Source organism: Rhamphochromis sp. 'chilingali' (genome assembly GCF_963969265.1).
Source record: "Rhamphochromis sp. 'chilingali' genome assembly, chromosome: 2".
Lineage (NCBI taxonomy): Eukaryota > Metazoa > Chordata > Actinopteri > Cichliformes > Cichlidae > Rhamphochromis > Rhamphochromis sp. 'chilingali'.
In genome coordinates, this window is record NC_137930.1 from 53,552,513 (window position 1) to 53,572,461 (window position 19,949).

Here is a 19,949-nt window from a genome sequence, read left to right on the forward strand (position 1 = left end):
GTCAATGGAAGAATAGACATAGAAGCAAACACACACTGTTTTGCTCTCGCAGATACACTAAATAATGTATATATACATTCAAAAAGGAAGGATTTCTAGAGTGTTTGAGGTGATGCAATTGTGTAATTGTACAGCCTGGAAGTGGAAGTTACAATGAGTCATAGACAGAATGTATGTTTTTCCAATTCTGCACCACTTAAGCTTAGATACACTGAACAGCTTTCCTACATAACATTGATGAATACTCACGGGGCTTTTCCAAAGCGAAATAAAATGTGTCCATTGTGCAGGTAATGATGATTATAGCTCATTGGGCATGAAATGCATCAGCATACAGAAAAGAGCATGCATTTACAAGACACAATGCACCCAGCAACCCATGGTCATTTGAGGCCCAAAGAACTAACATTGTCCCGATTCAATGGCTTGTAACAATTCTGGCCTGATAAAGGGTTTCGTAAATCTGAGATGACCTACTAATCAGTAGGTCAACCAATTATTGAGCTTGTGCGTGCGCTCCTCCCTGTGTAAGACAAACTGCAGAGGAGAGGCAGAAAAAGCAGAACGGCCCATTGTGGATGCGGCGCTCTATTCAGCACAGCCGGACATATTGTGTGACGCTACGTCAACGCAGGATATGCTAGAATACAATGCGTTGACACAGCCGTGTGTTACAGTGTAATTTCACCTCTCGTGTCATGTGTACAGACTCGTATATCTGCCGTCCACCTTTCCAAAGATCAGTTTAAAGAAATCAGATTATGACAGAGAGCAGTGGTGCAGCATGAGATGCTTGCTGACTGCATCCGTAACAGAAATTTGAACTGCTGATTCTAAATAGAGCACTTATTCAATTCAATGCATTCATTTTTTTAGTTTGTGTGTAAATGTCAGTGATTCAAATTAAGTTGGATATTCATTAGATTTTGTATCTTATTCAAGCTTCTGTATGTACTTGGTTATTTACACTTATGGCTTTATTTCAGTTGAAAAATGTGACTTAACATTTAACTGTCAGAATTGTTGGTGAATGTCTGGCTGCTAAAATAATTCCTGTGAAATTTCACAGTTTTTACAATGTTACTCATAAATACTTCCCACCATCACAAAGAAACGGGAGACAGTCGGGACAAAAATCACATGGAAAGAAGCTGATGTGACGAAAGGTGAAATTGATAAAACATTACACGCTGCAGTGCTGTTATCTTGACCCGGGTGAAATCATAAAAACGGTTCCCAGCATTTATCTGCTGAACATTGGTTTCATTAAATAAAGCGCAAACTCCAAACAGCTGCAATTGTTACATAAACAGAGAGAATTGCTTTGGCTCCAATGCTGCTGCACCGCCAGTGTGAGAAGACTAACGTGAGAGAAAGTCATGTGATGTTAAAAAAACAGACAGATTATGATCATCTAAATTTGAAATGACAGGGGAAACATTCCCTTCGTGTATTATCATGCAAACTGATGTAATCAATATTCTTTGCGAAACTTCATCCACCAGCTGATGCACTCTGCCTGCACTGAACTTGAAGAGAAGAATTAACTCCCTGAGGTGCCAGGATGGGATTCAGAGAGAGTCACCATGAAAAAATCAAAGTCAGCAGCTGTGACATAAACTAAGCCTTATTTTATGAACAGAGTTAAAGTTTAGATTTCTGGTGTGTTTTTCACGTAATGTCCTGTTATGTGATGTTCACGTTGAATTTCAACAGCTGGGGAGGGTTTCCTGAGGGTTCAAGGTCAGCATCGTTTACAGATTTTAAGCAACACTAATTATAGATTGCACGACACACTGAGTCCAGCTGCATGAGTATTAAAATGATGATGACAAGAAGAAAAAAGGACTTCCTGTCAAAAGGCGATTTTTAAACAATACTTGAGGGGACACAAATGAATTTGAATTAAATGTCACCTTTTTTGAGATGGCGTTAAGTTTTCTTAAGTGGTAAAAGGATCTGTTTTCTGGTTCTGTTTGAATGCATGATTGCTGCCGGTGCAGGTCCTTTGAATACAATATCTGGGACAGTAATGTATTACAAATAACAAGAAACCTTCTGAATTCATCTATGTCATCTGCAGAGGAATTGTGCACATGAGCGCATTCATTTAAACATGCAGGCACGCACAAATGGGCACATATGCATAGCGTGACGAGCCTCGGGTCTCTGTGTGAAACTAAAATGGCAACAAATGGAAAACATAAAATGTGTAAATAGTTGATATTGTATGCTAATTCCCAAGGGTGAGTCATTTATTTTGGCAAACACCAATGTTCCTCATTTTTTTGACCCCCTTTATAATCCATGTATAGAAAACAAAAACAAAAGAAATAACACACAGCCAGTGGGAGAGCTCAAAAATGCTAAAATTGAAACACAAGTTCATATATATATTTATATATATATGCACTCAGGAAGTAATTATATATAAACTGGCAGCAAATTTCTGGAGTCCTGCGTTACCACAAAGGGCTGAAGCTTGTGCCACCAGGCTTCTTCTTCTTTTGACAGTAGCAAAAGAGTTTTTATCCCAAAGTATAGGAATAGTCCCGTATTGCAATATGGAAAGCTTTATATGTTTGGTGAAATCAAATATTCAGATAACATGTGTAAAGCACATATTTTGCCACCCTGTTTTTTTTTCTTTATAGGCACACATTTCCCAAACATCTACAGTGTTGTGTCTAAGTGATGTGCTGGCAAAAACAGGAGTCAGTTAATAGAAAACCAAGTAACACTTCTTCATGTCCTTGTCCTGAATGATGCCATATTTCCCCTGTGTTGTTTCATTGTGGGTCCCCCTCCTCTAGTTGCTCTTGAGGTTTAGAGTCTTCCCTCAGAGCTACAGGCCATTCTGGTTCCTCCTCTGGATCCTCTCCTTCTATCAGCTCCTCTCTGCTACCTGACTCCTCTTCCTCTTCATGAATAGCCAGAATAGGTTCAGCTACATTGTTTAAATGGACAGGCTCCGCTCCTTGTGCCTGTTTTTGGTTCTCTTCTGCAATCACCTTTTTCCACATCTCGTGGTTCTCCAGCAGGTGCTGCGTGATCTGGCAGAAGACTTTCCTCCTCTTCTTGGGAGTTGCTTTCTCTGGAGAAAACAAACACCTCCGTGAATTAATACGTCCGTCGTTCTCTGTGATCAGACATCTTTGGCAGGGGTAAAAACTTACGAGTGGGAGGAAATGCCTCCCCAAACGTCTCATCTTTTACAGGAATCTAAGTTCTTCTTTTCTTTTTGTTAATCAAAAAATGCTGCCCATGAATGCACAAACAAATTATTCTAAACAAATAAATTTCTCTTTTTAGATAGACATTCAAATATAAATACTGTTATCATTATTGCAGATTTACATTTGAATACTTACGGGACGCTTCCGAGCAGGTGGACGTGTCTTCTTCTGCAGTATCCTCCTCATCCTCCTCCTCATTCTCTCCAACCTCTGGCCCCTCCTCCTCCGGGTTGGGTTCCACCCATCGTCCAGGCATGAGGCTGGCCGAGTCATAGGAGTTACACAGGGGTCCAACGATGTGGGTGATGAAGGATTCCTGGAGTTTGGCAAGCTGTGGGGCTGCTCGATCCATGAAAGGGCTGACAGGAAGGCCAAGGCTGGACTCCTCATCACCCTACACAAAGTACAAGCCATTTAGATATAAAATTATCGCCAGTTAATTTCATATTGTTTTACAGGAAATGAGTAATTGTGGTTAGCATAAGCATAGTTGATTCTGAGATTGGGTTTGACTGAAGGGAAACCAGGTGGAAAAACTGATGGCAGAGGTCAAATTTTCCAGTACACCATAACAGTGACCTGTCACACACAAGAGCAGGATCTCTCCTAAATGGAATCCGGCCATAATTAATATATTTATCCCACTTCAGCTTCTGATACGCAAGACAAAATTTGAAAACCGCTGCCATAGATTTTTTGTTTTGCAATAAGAGATGTTTTTAGTCATCTGTTAATTCAATTCAATTCAATTTTATTTATATAGCGCCAAATCACAACATAAGTCGCCTCAATGACTGCAAAGGCCGGCTGCTTAAGATTCATATCATTTGTTTTTGTCCAGGTCATATGCCAATCAAAGAAGAGCAAGTACTAATACTGAAACATAGTCGCCCTCTTCTGTATTTTTTTCCTGTACGTAGACTTCTGGATTTCAGGCATGATTGATTTTTTGCTTCCCTTAATTCCTCCTTCATTTAATCCCTCTGACATATTGAGAAAGTAATGGAAGTGCTCCTTCTGAGAGCTGCTATTGTGTAAGGAGCTGTCATAACTCCATGACAGGACTATTGTATCTTTTCAGTCACATATTGTACATTTTAATTTTACATTGTATCTACATATAAGAGAAGAACAGTGGAGACAGCTGGGGTATCTTATAGCTTTGTTTAAAAAACAACAACTAATGATTCATATATGCTGTAGGCCTTATGTATGCTTGGCTTCGTTGTCATTGTAATAATATCATATGTAATCATGGCCTATTTTTTTTTGGTCCTGCAGTACCAAACAGAATCTGTTTTTGCCTTTAGTCTAAACCCACCCACAGTGAATTTTTGTTACAGTATTTAGGCTTGGCACACACCTCAGCTAATTGCTTCTGGGTCAAGAAGAATATGCTCAAGCCCTTATCTTGACTACGGTTACTAGGTGAATTTTAGCTCTCACACACACTACTGAAACGCTCTCACACACACTACTGAAATTTTAGCTCTCACACACACAACTGAAATGCTCTCACACACACTACTGAAACGCTCTCACACACACTACTGAAACGCTCTCACACACACTACTGAAACGCTCTCACACACACTACTGAAATTTTAGCTCTCACACACACTACTGAAACGCTCTCACACACACAACTGAAACACTCTCACACACACTACTGAAACGCTCTCACACACACCACTGAAACCAGAGGCATTTCTGCTGAACAGGAAGTTGTTTCCTGACAAGGAAACTGATGGAAAAAGTGGTATATTTCAAAACACTACAAGGATTTCTACCAGTGGCGGCTGGCCCATAGGGGGCGCTCGGGCTCCGCCCCCCCAAATGTGGAGGAGTAAAAATATATATTTTTAAAAAATTCATCAATGATAGTTTTACTATGTGTGTGCCCATATACAGCCAGGCGTATTTTAACATTTTCACCAGCTGACTCATTAAAGTTCAACCAACAAACGGTGTTTTTCTTCTTCTGGGGCGCTCGTCAAAGCGCCCTTGATATGCAGCGAAATAGCCTATCATTAAATGGTTGCCAGGGGAAAATAATAAATATTTGACCTATCAGCGTCGCTGAATTAAATGGTTTGGGGGCGCTTAAAATTGCGCCCCTGCAGAAAACGCGCGAAGATTTGCTGTTCTAGAATTTTACCTCAGTCAGTAGCCTAAGTGAGCTATAAGGTCAGAGAGAGACGATGGCAGCGGTATTGTTAACGGTTGAGGCACAGCCTCCCCCAAATTCGGTTAGATCGCTTCTAACCTACCCTTTTGCCAGAAGGACAATGGCAGAAAAACTGCAAGTTAAAGAGTTTACAAATCTATACAAATGGCCAGAATATGGTTGTTCATTTTTACAAATCTATACAAATGGCCAGAATATGGTTGTTCATTTTAAATTTAAATTAAAATTGTGTTGTTTGATGTACTCATTAAATGGGTCATTTTAGTCGATATCATAAAAATTGCCCCCCCTGAGATTTTTTTCAGGAGCCGCCACTGATTTCTACTCAGCAACCTGCTAGTACAGCAGTCCCCAACCTTTTTTGCGCCACGTAAACGATATAAAAATAAAAAAACGATAAATACCATGAAAACCATAAATAGAAATGTGTTCGAATTTTTGTGGAGGAATAAAACCCATTACATAGAAAGATCTCAGCTTGTGAAGGGATACAATAAAGGTGGTATCAAAACTCCAGAATTGGAATTTATGGTTGGCACCCTTAGAATTAAATGGTTAAAATCTTGTCTGTCACAGCCAGACTCTACTTAGCTCCACATCCCATGATTCTTGTTTAATAAAATAGTATACAGGATTAGAATTTATTCGAAATGTGATTTTGCGGCAAATAAAATCCCCATAAAGATATCAAACTTTATAAAACAGACGTTGCATTTTTGGGAAAATGAGATTTACCCACAACTTCTCCCCATAATTCAACCTTATGGAATAATAGGGTAATAACACTTAATCAAAAATCAATTTTCAAGAGTGACTGGTTTGAACAAAAACATTATATTCATAACAGATTTGTTGGATGATAACGGTGTCATTCTAAGTTACACAGACTTTTCAGAAAAACATTGTCTAAACTGTTCTCAAAGAGAATATAACAAATTTTGTGAACTGGTCCCACTGCCTCTGCTTCATTTGATTAAAATTTTTATGATATACAATAATTTCTCATCAGTGCTCCCAAATTTATTGCTAGGGCAATGTCAGCTGTTTGATAAAAATGCAATAAGAAATTTGTTAGTAGTTTCTTCAAAGACAAAATATTTCATAGTTACAACAGAATGGTTACATGGCATGGTTCTAATTTAGTTATTTCATATACACTGGATAAAGCATACTAAAAATTTATGAAATAGCCTATTCTACCTAAAGTTAAAGAAACACACTTTAAACAAAACTAATACTGTGGCAGAATTTCTAAAAAAAGAGATTTGGCTTTGAGGTGGATCAGTGTTCTTTTTGTACTGATGAAAATGAAACCCTAGAACATCTTTTTTTTCCCTATGCCCTATCACACAATGTATTTGGTGCAACTTAAAAAATTGGATTTCCCTAAATATTAATGATGTGCCACTGTTTGAATTACATCATAATTTTTTTTATATGGATCATCTAGCATTGGATGTCTCAGACATTATTAACATCATCATACTTTTGAGTAAATATCATATCCATTGTGCTAAATGGAGGAACGCTAAGCCTTCTCTCCCTGGTTTTATTGATGATTTTAAGATATTTTTCTTTGCTAAAAAAGACAAAAAGCACATATGCCAAAAAAATAACCAGGATAATGCACGTCTCCCGCTATTCTAAATTTTGACTTATGCTGAGGCTAATATATTGTTAAGTAATGCAGCTGTCTCACTAAGGTCCAGAATCGATTTGTTCCACGATTCGATTCAATTCAATTCGATTTGATTATGGGGAATTTTGACAGTCAGAAATATTATAATTCAGATCAGTACATTTACATATTTTTGTATTTAAAAAAAGGAAGCTGACACACGCAAGACTTTATCAAAGGTGTGAGCATCACAGCAGATGCCTTTGTGTCAAAGTAGCTGAAGATAAAACACATAAAAACATGAAGGTGGTTTTCCTGGCCTGGGATTTTATAAAAAATATTCTGCAGTACATCAAAAACGAAAGAAAACCATTAATCAACATATGAACGTTACCTCTGACGTTACAGCGGTTTTATTAGAGACACGGCTAACGTTTTGCATTTTGCATAATTTAAAAAAGTTTAAATTTATTCAGTATTGAACGGCAGAAATTAGGTTTTCTTTTCGGAAGTATGTAAAATGAAAAAAAAAAAAAAAACAGCGGCCGACTGCGCTGTAAACAACAGTAGACTTGTGCATAACAAGCAAGCGAATAATACAGAAAACAGATTTTTAGACGGGAAACTGTTCTTGAAGTACAGAGAGAGAGAAAGAGAGAGAGAGGGCTGTGCATGACGTGCGATTTTATCGTGGTGGAAGCAAAACAGTGAGGGAATTCATGACGATGTTTATGTGAAGCGCAGTTTGGATCTTCTTTTGCTGCTGGTTCAGTCAATATTGTTTGGAGAGAGATCAAACTAACAGCTTTAGAATCGGCGCAAAAACGGCGTGAAAACAAAGCGCGGACCTGCCGAGTCAGCGAGCTGTCGGCTTTCAGCCCCGACCGTGTCCGTGCTGTCGGGTGAGAAAGGCGACATCTCACTGATTCTGATCCGCGGGTCCGCGCTGTGTGTTTACGTCTTTGTGCAGAAGCCATGTACCTGCTCTCATTTACTGTCTTAGCTGTTTGGTGGTTGTTGAAATTTTGTGAGGTTTCACCAGAGATTCTGGGATTTCGGGTAAAATAAATTTATATTAAAAAATCGATTCAGGATTTTAATGAATCGATTTCACGTTATCCAAGCCAGAATCGATTTTAATCAATAAATCGATTATAAAAACCCACCCCTAACTAACAGGTTGCTGAGTAGACATCTGTGTAGTGGTTTGTTTGAAATCTAACACTTTTTCCTTCAGTTTCCTTGTCAAGAATTAACTTCCTGTTTAACTGAAATGACTTGGTTTTTCAGTAGTGTGTGTGAGAGCGTTTCAGTTGTGTGTGTGAGAGCGTTTCAGTTGTGTGTGTGAGAGCGCTTCAGTAGTGTGTGTGAGAGCGTTTCAGTTGTGTGTGTGAGAGCGTTTCAGTAGTGTGTGTGAGAGCGCTTCAGTAGTGTGTGTGAGAGCTAAAATTTCAGTAGTGTGTGAGAGCGTTTCAGTAGTGTGTGTGAGAGCTAAAATTTCAGTAGTGTGTGAGAGCGCTTCAGTAGTGTGTGTGAGAGCTAAAATTTCAGTAGTGTGTGAGAGCGTTTCAGTAGTGTGTGTGAGAGCGTTTCAGTTGTGTGTGTGAGAGCGTTTCAGTTGTGTGTGTGTGAGAGCGTTTCAGTAGTGTGTGTGAGAGCTAAAATTTCAGTAGTGTGTGTGAGAGCTAAAATTTCAGTAGCGTGTGTGAGAGCTAAAATTTCAGTAGTGTGTGTGAGAGCGTTTCAGTAGTGTGTGTGAGAGCGTTTCAGTAGTGTGTGTGAGAGCGTTTCAGTAGTGTGTGTGAGAGCGTTTCAGTAGTGTGTGTGAGAGCTAAAATTTCAGTAGTGTGTGTGAGAGCTAAAATTTCAGTAGCGTGTGTGAGAGCTAAAATTTCAGTAGTGTGTGTGAGAGCGTTTCAGTAGTGTGTGTGAGAGCGTTTCAGTAGTGTGTGTGAGAGCGTTTCAGTAGTGTGTGTGAGAGCGTTTCAGTAGTGTGTGTGAGAGCTAAAATTTCAGTAATGTGTGTGAGAGCGTTTCAGTAGTGTGTGTGAGAGCTAAAATTTCAGTAATGTGTGTGAGAGCGTTTCAGTAGTGTGTGTGAGAGCGTTTCAGTAGTGTGTGTGAGAGCTAAAATTTCAGTAGTGTGTGTGAGAGCGTTTCAGTAGTGTGTGTGAGAGCTAAAATTTCAGTAGTGTGTGTGAGAGCGTTTCAGTAGTGTGTGTGAGAGCGTTTCAGTAGTGTGTGTGAGAGCGTTTCAGTAGTGTGTGTGAGAGCTAAAATTTCAGTAATGTGTGTGAGAGCGTTTCAGTAGTGTGTGTGAGAGCGTTTCAGTAGTGTGTGTGAGAGCGTTTCAGTAGTGTGTGTGAGAGCGTTTCAGTAGTGTGTGTGAGAGCTAAAATTTCAGTAGTGTGTGTGAGAGCTAAAATTTCAGTAGCGTGTGTGAGAGCTAAAATTTCAGTAGTGTGTGTGAGAGCGTTTCAGTAGTGTGTGTGAGAGCGTTTCAGTAGTGTGTGTGAGAGCGTTTCAGTAGTGTGTGTGAGAGCGTTTCAGTAGTGTGTGTGAGAGCTAAAATTTCAGTAATGTGTGTGAGAGCGTTTCAGTAGTGTGTGTGAGAGCTAAAATTTCAGTAATGTGTGTGAGAGCGTTTCAGTAGTGTGTGTGAGAGCGTTTCAGTAGTGTGTGTGAGAGCTAAAATTTCAGTAGTGTGTGTGAGAGCGTTTCAGTAGTGTGTGTGAGAGCTAAAATTTCAGTAATGTGTGTGAGAGCGTTTCAGTAGTGTGTGTGAGAGCGTTTCAGTAGTGTGTGTGAGAGCGTTTCAGTAGTGTGTGTGAGAGCTAAAATTTCAGTAGTGTGTGTGAGAGCGTTTCAGTTGTGTGTGTGAGAGCGTTTCAGTTGTGTGTGTGTGAGAGCGTTTCAGTTGTGTGTGTGTGAGAGCGTTTCAGTTGTGTGTGTGAGAGCTAAAATTTCAGTAGTGTGTGTGAGAGCGTTTCAGTAGTGTGTGTGAGAGCGTTTCAGTAGTGTGTGTGAGAGCGTTTCAGTAGTGTGTGTGAGAGCTAAAATTTCAGTAATGTGTGTGAGAGCGTTTCAGTAGTGTGTGTGAGAGCGTTTCAGTAGTGTGTGTGAGAGCGTTTCAGTAGTGTGTGTGAGAGCTAAAATTTCAGTAGTGTGTGTGAGAGCGTTTCAGTAGTGTGCGTGAGAGCTAAAATTTCAGTAATGTGTGTGAGAGCGTTTCAGTAGTGTGTGTGAGAGCGTTTCAGTAGTGTGTGTGAGAGCTAAAATTTCAGTAGTGTGTGTGAGAGCGTTTCAGTAGTGTGTGTGAGAGCTAAAATTTCAGTAATGTGTGTGAGAGCGTTTCAGTAGTGTGTGTGAGAGCGTTTCAGTAATAATGTCCCTTACGGCACCTCATAGGCGTGGGCCCTGCTCTTCTACTCTATTTTTCTCTCCCTTCTGCTCCTTCTGTTAACTTTTTCCCCAACTTCATTTTCTTTTACTTTTTCTTTTCTTATAGGCCTCCAGTCTTGTCTGTTATGGCTCTTTATCAGTCTACTCAATCCGCTGGTGAAGTATTACAAGTTGTCACAAGTATTCAGGGAGTTGGCAGAGGCCACAGGTAAATACTCTTGGTTTCCTGTCAGCTTCTCCTACCTTTATATGTATCTTTTAGTGTGTGCTTTCTAACCCCCCTGTAGGTGTAAATGTGAGAGTAAATGGTTGTCTGTCTCTATGTAACAGTCTTGCAATAGACTGGGGACCTGTCCAGGATGTACCCTGCCTCTCCCCCTATGACGGCTGGGACAGGCTCCAGGCCCCTGGGACAGCCGAGTTAGATAAGCAAAAGAAATGGATGGATGGATGCTTGCCAAAACTAACAACAAAAGCTGACTTCTTGGAGAGCATCTGGCAATATAATAGATTGGTGTGTATGCCCCAGGTAAGACTGAAGTTCATAAAGGAGATGGACCAAAGGCCCTAGATGTGAAACAAAGAACAGCAAAGAACGACTTCTACACAATGTACAGATATAAATCTACAGTATTATAAATACTGTGCCACTGCATGGGGAACGCCTCAACTTTTACAAACTAAACAGAGCACAAAAGTGTCATCAAAGGGAAGTTGGGATAAATGAAAATTCAGGCGCCTACATGAGGAGGCAGTTAATGAAATTTTCTTCCAGCCAAGAGTTTGTATTAATTTAGACAGCATCTGCTCACTGTCATTATATAACGCTTCTGTTTAGGCTACTGTAATGACAGGGAAAACCGGATCTCAGAGCTCCTCCTCCCCTCGTTGTATCCTCTTTTATGTGAGTCCAACTGTTAATAAATTCCATCAAATTGAAGATCTGTCTGAGATCCAGTCGTTTTATAAAACTCATTTGGTTTTGCGTTCCAATCTTTCTGCTCTGTGGGAACAGAGGCTTTCTAGTCTATAGTGTACAGTATGACACTTGGGGTTGGTTACCAAGGCAACTAGGAATCCTTGCTATAGCTGTTATTCATTCATATCCGGGAAGACGTCACACACAACATACATGCTGTGCTTTTCTTAGGGCCAATTTTTACAAATATTACATGTATTTATTTATTTTCTGTCTAACAGGGTTATGTTTTCTTTCATGGTTCTTTGATACAGTGCTATCCTGGAAATAGATTGCTATTTAATTGTAAATCAGAAGGAATCTTTTTGAAGAAAGAGTATGTTACTGTATGCTAATCCAGCCGGCTTTCCTGGCTGTTTGACTGCTGGTTTATTTTTTGCATAATTTCCACTTTCTCATGTTGTCAGACTCATTGCTGACATCACTGCTGTAGTCCAATCATCTTTCTGCCTGCCTTCTGTGAGCCAGTGAGCCTCCATCCTCCATTACCTTGGCCTCCAATAACACTGTGAGCAATCTTGAAGTCGTTGTATGTTCTTCAATATCTCTAAAATTAGAAACATCCTTTCTCAGAGTGAAGCTGAAAAACTAGTTCATGCATCTATTACTTGTAGACTGTAATTCGTTCTTATCAGGCTGTCCTAAAAACTCCCTTCACTTGATCCAAAATGCTGCAGTAAGAATACTGACAGGGACTAGAAAGAGAGAGCATATTTCTCCCATATTATTATCAATGGCTCCAGAATCAAATTTAAAATCTTTCCCATCACATCGTCCCTCTACCTTTGCTGTTGCAGAATTCAAGCCATTCATTTCAACTCAAGATTAGTTAGAGTTCAGTTCTCGCTTAAAATATCTCCTCTGTTTCTGTTTCTGTTTCTCTGTTTCTCCTCTGTTTGTAGGACTTTAAAGACCTGCATTTCCAGATCCGGGAACCGTTTCTATCCAACAGCCAAAAATGAACTCAGTTTTCCCCTCCCAGTATCTTTCCAATAGCTCTAAGTCACTAGTTGCACAGAAATAGCACTTTTTTATTTTATTTTTATCTTTTAAGTACATTGCTTTATAGATTGGATTTCTATAGTATTGCATTTTTTATTACTTTTTTATTTTGTTTTGTTTTTACAGCTTTATTGGGCATGTGTAAAATGCAACTTTCTCTTGTTAAAGACAACAAATCTTATTGTATGTGTTGCATGTCATGACATTAGGGGTAGTCTAATTCTACTACCTCTAAGTATATCCTGTAAATTACATAGAAATAAAAGCTAAATTGTTGCTAGCATTGCTTCAGCAATGTTATTTCAGTCTATGAAATCATAATCAGTTATTTACACATTATTGTTATTATACAAATAATACATATTAATGCATAAACCACCCGAATATTACTAAAAAGGTCATGGCTAAAAAGTTACACTGACACTGGTATGATTAGTGTTATGCGACAGTACTATACTGTACTGTGTGGTGTCATGTTGGTGTGCAGGTGCACCCTGACCTTTAGCTTAGCTGAGTTCTTAGGTCCCATAAAAGATTGTTCACACACCTGTTCATAGAACTCATTGACAATGCCCTCTGTCCATTGCAGATGTAGCTCCTTGCACTTCAGAGGCCCATTTATATCAGCGAGTTTGATGCACATCTGGCAGACTAGCAACCTGTCATTCTCGTTAGACCAGTCGATACCTGTAGATGGATCATCACCTACCTGAGGGATTGACAGACAGCCATGACAGCATTAGCATATTCAAACATGTTATGTAACCACAGCTATAATCTTCTGCTGAAATGTTTTCTGTTAAGCTATAGTTTACAGCATCAGTTCATTGGACTGAGGACGAAACAAACATATATAAGACTTAGGATTATGTAGTTAAGCTAATACTGACATAACCCAATTCTTGTTGTCAAAGCTACTTACTATATAAACAATGCTTCAATAAGGTGCTTTAACCTATACAGAGCTTGAACATATTTCTAAGAAAAGCAGGACTCAATCATATATAAAGTTGATCTCAGCACTTTTTGAATGAATCGATTATTTCTAGTTAAGCTTAATGAGCTTCGGATCTAAAGAGGCTCAGGAAACAGGAAAGCTTGACGGCTACTTCACCCAAAGCTAATTCGCGTCCAGGAAGAGCAGAGCAGGGACTCTGAGAGACCTTATTGTTACTTCTGCTGCCAAACCAGCAACCTCAATGTTAGCTGACAGGCCTTGGCCATTGAGCAGCAACGCTGTAGTAGAACTCACAATGAGAGGAATGCGGACCCTCAAATCGAAAGCCAACACTGTGTCTGCACTCCAGTGAGTTCTTGAAGGCTATGGGGTACTTTGTGTTGTTGACTTACATTGAGAGCACTGCAATGTATTGCACAAACAGATCTGCTCCTTGAAGACCACTTGACAGCTTCCTTTTCCTGAAGCGTTGTCCCAGTTTTTAAAAGAACTGATCTGTTAGGAAAGCATGTCTACAGAATATGTTTGACCCCAACTTTTCCAAGCAATTTATTACTTGGCTATTTAATTTTAACAATAACCAAAAAAAAAAATCAATTGTAAGCTTTTCATGTTATATTTGAAAACAGATATGCTCAACTCAATGTTTACACTGGCTTAAAAGGATAAACTACCTCTGAAGAGTTCTTTAATTTGTCAAATGAATGTGAAACATTGAACAGGGATGTTTTTAGAATACCTTGGCATTGAACTCAGCTAGGAAGTCAAAATGCTTCTTCAGATCAGTGGCCAGTATGGCCTCAATGACCAGGAAACGGAAGCGTTTGAACTCCACATGGTCCAGATTGACCAGGAAGTTGTACTCTGGCTGTGACAGGAAGAGGTTCCAGGCTGCGGCAGCGTGGTGGTTTTCCAAAACTGAGCGGTCGTTGTAGAGCACCGCCTGTCAAACAAAACAAACCATAATTGTTAGACACTACTGACAGGGAAATTAAAGCCTACATTATTGCTCTCTGATAGGCAAGCTACTCTTTCAGTATCATTATGTCATCATTGCTCAAAATTGGGTAATTTACTTAATACAATAATTTCTATGATTTCTTTTTATTGATAACACAATGTAGAACTAGACCAAACAGTAACATTTCTACCTGGTAACCTGTAAACAGGTATTCTAACTGTTGATTTGTTTGTTTTTTGAAGCAGGCTGACAGTGAAATAGACAAATAATCTATCAAATCATAATTCAGGTGAAAAAGAAAAACAAGGGTGTGACAGTAAATCAAGTAAACAAACTTTTATTTAATCACATACTGTTGACCATGCTGTAGGCTGAATAGCATGAGCACCTGTGGGGCGCTGGTGGCCACGAGGAAAGCGTTTGTCCGCCCTGGGTGATCATAATCGTGCATGGCGGCAGCCACGTAAAGAGCCATGAGCTCCAGAGCAGGTATGAGGCCTGACAGGCAGCCATAACCATCTTCTGACACAGTGTAGGTCTTTGAAACCAGGAAGCCCATGTGACTGTGTGTTATTCCACTGTCGGAGTCTAGCCACGGGGGAGAAGACAAAGTGAGGAGGCTGAAGAGAAAGGTGTCAGAATTTACACAAGACACACACAACTGTACAGTACCTTCATCTGCACACACCTAAACACGCGCACGCACGTGCTCTGGAGCACAACACACAGAAGCACACACACATACTTTAACGTTCAAATCCACTTATATGTGGATCAAAGGGATGGCCCAAGTAAGGCATACAAATGAGGTTATGGAAATATGGGTAAGAGGGAACTCTAATCTGCCTGCAATTTCATGCTGTTCTAGACTTCAAATAGTGTTTGGTATGCAAGTGCCAAAAGCCTGAGTAAGATAAGACCAACTTTGAGTGGGATAAGAACACACACTCCTGCAGGTTTGATACTTTGACATTAATGAGATGGCTGCAGGGGATGTGAAAAAATTCAGGATAAAAAAAAAATGACCTACATATAGAAAATCTTAAGCGCAAAAAAGTACAGTAGAGCAAATATTGTTCTTATTTAAAAACTTGACAACAAGTTTTGCATACTTTTATGGACTGATGGATACACATACACACCTGTCAGGACATCAGCTGTCAGCATGCATGCACTGATGGACATACCTGAGTCACTGGCAGAGCCGTGGTCAGTCATGAGGCTGGGCAGGCCAGGCACAGGCTGCGTGGTGAGGTACCAGACTGCGTGAAGCACATCTGTGGCATGGACCCTGTTGTGATCTGGATTAGAGAAGATAACAAGTCTGCTCAGTGTGTGTGATCGTCTCCACCAGGGTGCAGTGTTGGGCTGCTAATGTCTGTTCAATTAAACTTCAAGGCAGTGCAGAGTACTAATGCTGCATAGATTGCTCAACATTTCCATCTAGTGGCTGCTTTCATCCTTGCAACGAGTAATCTGAAGCAAAGTGAAAAACAAAAGCAGGAAGATGCTCGAGCTTACATGGTATGTCTCTGTAACCATTCTCAAGGGCATGGAAGTAGTTCATGAATTCTTTTACGGGGATCTTAAAAGTCTGAAACAGGCCAGTGTCCTCAAAGAGCCTATATGATACCTGAAAGATAAAATATATATATATATATATCAGACCCCATGGACATCACCAGATCCAGATATATTAAATATAACAAAAGTGTTCAATAAATGTGTAAAACTGAAAAATGTAATGAAAAAAATTAAAAGACAGTGTTATAAATAGTAAAGTATGCTACTGTTTTGTAATATAAAATAATTTGTCACTTTGACACTCTGGCGGACCTGACTGAGGATTCGTCCACATCTCCCATTGGTCTTCTCTATCAAGGTGAAGATGGGGAAGTTCCAATTGTTCAGCTGACTCATCAGAGGTTCCAGGCCCTCCATTATTAAAGGCTCTGGTGCCAAGATTGGTTTGTCCTGCGTGAGTAACAAATGGTCAAAAGACGTGAAAACAATAAGGAAAATATTACATAAGGAGTACATGTTCCTGTTTTATTAGCAGTACTAATGTGACTGAGACAGCTGCTTTGGCCCGCCTTACCTCCGGAGGTATTAGTGCATGGAGGATGACATTCTGGGAGTTTTTTCCTTCTTCTGCATCGTCCTCTGTATGTGCTACATCACTGCTGTCACTGTGGTTGGCTTCGTGGGTGCTGTCATAGTCTGATGACACAACCACTTGGTCCTCTGCTGGTGTAAGAAAAACAAAGAGATGTCACACTGCGGCCTCGGGAGAAAATCCACTGTTAAGCTTCTTAAACTGATGCATATCACTAGGTTTCTTGGAGTATGTGGATTTACGTCTTCTCTATATCCACTTCCTTTAATCCTGGCTTGTTGTAATAGGTTATTTTCTGCAGGTCCCATAGAAAGTCACTGCTGCCTTCATTAACACTCAAAGATCCCCGATTGCTGCCTCTCACGTGACTGAAAGCAAGTTTTAATAGTGAGTCTGCTTGGAGGTGCTACTTTATAAAGCAGCACACTTAGTTCTTTCTACAGAAACTTATATGTGCTCATGTTGAGTGCTGCTCACAAACTTTAGGAGCAGTAGAATAAACAACATTGTAGTACATTTTTAACAAGAATGAACCAGCTCAGCAACAACAAAAGAGCCGAAAGACCACAGAAGACAAAAAATGCACGATGACAGAATTATTTCCATAGTTAGAAAAAACTATTTCACAGCATTTAACCGAGTTGAGAGCACTCTCAATGAGGTAGGCGTATCATCGTCTACAATCAAGGTCTACAACCAAGAGACGCCTTCATAAATACAGAGGGTTTACAACAAAGTAAAAACCACTGGTTATGCTCAAGAACAAGAATTTCAGATGAACCCAAGATTAATGATGGGAGGATAAAAATATGGTCGAGAGAAACAGCTCGTGATTTGAAGCAAACCGAGGTATTTGTCAAACATGGTGGAGGCAGTGTTATGGCTTGGGCATTTATAGCTGCCAGTGGAACCGGGTCACTCATCGTTGATGATGATGTGACTGCTGATACGAGCAGCAGGAGGAATTCTGATGTGTAGGGAGCTATATAGATTCAGCCAAACTGATTGGACAGCTCTTCACTGTGCAAAAGCAACCCAAGAGTTTCTATAGGCAAAAAAAACCCCAAGTCAGTCATTGGCCAAGTCAGTCACCTGATCTCAGCCCAACGGAGCATGCTTTTCAGTTGTCAAATACAAAACTTGATGCAGGAAGATCCACAAATAAGAAGCACCAGGTGTTCTCAATGAGGGAAGCAAGAATTTGGCGATGACAATGTGTTTTAGACTTTATGCATCCATTAATGTATAAAATTATGTTAATTTGTCGAGTTAATTTTGAGCTTCTTAAAATGCAGACTGTGTGTGAAAATAGCTGTAATTATTAAACAGTTGATGAAAAGTGGTTGTTAAACCCCTTGAATTAATGCTGAAGTTTGCACTTCTATCACATTGTGACTGTTTGAATTCAAAACCACTGTGATGGTGTAGAGAGGCAACTAACTGTATGAGATACTGCAGAGGTAGTGTTCCTTTATCATCAACACAAACTCATTACTCGAGTCATTTGTTTGGGGTTTTCTGTGCGTGTTTACTATATATATCAATCTCCCATATCAGCTGAGTGCAATGGAAACAAACAGTCTCAAAGAGAGAGAAACAAAAGCGATTCAGTGTTTATGCCAGCAAACGTAACACAAACACTCTTCCCATGCTGCTTTGCGGGAATGCTAGAAAGACTGGGGGCATACCTGAACGTGGTATCCTGTCTCCCTTGTCTAAAGAGCCCTCACCGTGGTTCAGTCTGATGTATGGTCTCCCACAACTGTAGAAAAGAGGGGATTCACTGTTAGTTAAATAAAAGAGTTTCTATTTATCTCAGATGTGCATTCCTAACTACTGCGTGTGGATATACTTGAGTTACAATCACACTCTAGTGACCTGTATCTTTTTGAGCAGATGACGATAACATGAAATTTTTATTCCTTTGATTTAATTATTTGATTATTATCAGAATGCAAATAATTCCACACCATTCACAGCAGTTCAAAGTTAACAGGCAAAACACATGGAAGATAAATACAGAATATATGTATTAGTCTATCTGCGGCTCTGCTAAAGAAGTGTGAATATCGCCGTTCGCCACATCTGTCTTCGATGTGTAAACAGTCAGAAGAAGTTGTCAAGTAGGGAAAAAAAAGAACTTAATGGGGTTCCTACTGTGCAGCCCCCACACGAAAACAGCCGTTGCACGCTTGCTTCAAGAAAATACGTAGTAATGAATCTAATGGATGCGCACATTAACACAATGCAACTGGAATAAACAAGAAAGCAAACTCCAAACGCTGGCATTGTTATGAATGATTCATTAGAAACTGAGCCCACCCTCTTTGAGATTTATGACAGACCAGTGTCGGCCTCAACAACAACTCACTTTCTCAGTCTCAGATGAAAACATTCCCATCTGATGACTGGCTTTATAAATCAAACAGCAAATGTTATCTTCTGTGGAAAGAACTGGCCTTTACTGGTCAGTTAGCTGTGTGACACCACGGGGAGCCTCCCAGACTTTTCCCAACAGATTTTCCGTGTTTCTCCACTGAGGCCACTGTCAGGCTGTAGGTGGTTCCAATTAAAATACCTCTCCCTAAATGTTGTAAAACCTGCCTACTCGGAGCAGGAAATGCCTGCCGTTAGAGCATGGTGTCACAGGGAGCACAAAGGCCTGTAGTGTGTCTATCTCCTCCTGATAAAGTGTTTCTGGAACACTTTTGAGCTGTACCCACCCAGCATAATGCTCCTAAGGCCCCAACAAAGGGAGTTCTGTTGTGTTTGTACGGCCAGGTTGGACCACTGTGTCTAATGCCTAGCAGGTGTGGAATATAAAATAGTTTGATAGTTTGGCGGTTGAACAGTTAGTACATTATTGTCAGGGGGGTCTGGGCAGGCAGCAGCACTTGGCTTAAAAGGTTTACTTTTAATGAAAGTTGAAGAACTGGCAGACACTTTTCCTATTCTGCTAATGCAGCAGAATAACCTCGGCTACTGACATTGAGCCTTGAGCACAAAATGTAAATAAGGAGGCCGGTCATTTTCAGTCGAGGAATCTGCCAATCATATATCAAGTGGCTCTGCTTTTATCTCTCGCTCTCTCACTCACGCAGAAACTATGTACACATGATACACACTCCACTTTCATTTTGCTATCATGTTCTATGCTAGAAATAACATTTATATACCAGTAGTAAGAATTTACTTTGCCTTTTGGGAGAACGCAACTGTCAGCTGTAAACACATTTGCTGTGTGGAGTCAACAGACACCATCCTATAGTGTGGTTTTATTGAGGAATTCAAAGTGGAATTTAGTTACATTTAGCCAAAGGTTTTAAGGTTGCGGTTTCTCTAATACAACAATGTCGCTATCTGCAATTCTGTAACCTTAACCACGTAAAGATTGAAAAATATTTCTGTGTAGAGCGATGAGTCTTACAGAAAAATAAACGCACCGAGGGCTTCAAATCAATTTCAATATGTGGTAGTGTGTAAATGATT

General features: G+C 39.9%; 1 protein-coding gene across 2 annotated transcripts in view; it reads right to left on the reverse strand.

Moving 5' to 3' along the window:
• Positions 1-281: 281 nt before the first annotated feature.
• Positions 282-19,949, reverse strand: part of LOC308392867 (cGMP-inhibited 3',5'-cyclic phosphodiesterase 3A-like) — an 87,380-nt gene continuing 67,712 nt past the window's right edge. Inside the window, exons 5-14 of one of the 2 annotated variants that reach the window (XM_080876152.1) lie at positions 18,149-18,222; positions 16,443-16,588; positions 16,181-16,318; positions 15,866-15,977; positions 15,532-15,645; positions 14,733-14,932; positions 14,123-14,326; positions 12,973-13,134; positions 3,372-3,630; positions 282-3,094 (exon numbers count right to left, since the gene is read on the reverse strand). In XM_080876152.1, the coding sequence (XP_080732278.1) occupies positions 2,790-3,094; positions 3,372-3,630; positions 12,973-13,134; positions 14,123-14,326; positions 14,733-14,932; positions 15,532-15,645; positions 15,866-15,977; positions 16,181-16,318; positions 16,443-16,588; positions 18,149-18,222 (1,714 nt within the window). In that variant the 3' untranslated portion in view covers positions 282-2,789. Of the gene's footprint in view, positions 3,095-3,371; positions 3,631-12,972; positions 13,135-14,122; positions 14,327-14,732; positions 14,933-15,531; positions 15,646-15,865; positions 15,978-16,180; positions 16,319-16,442; positions 16,592-18,148; positions 18,223-19,949 lie in introns of both variants that reach the window. The other variant, XM_080876151.1, reaches the window with a different exon arrangement.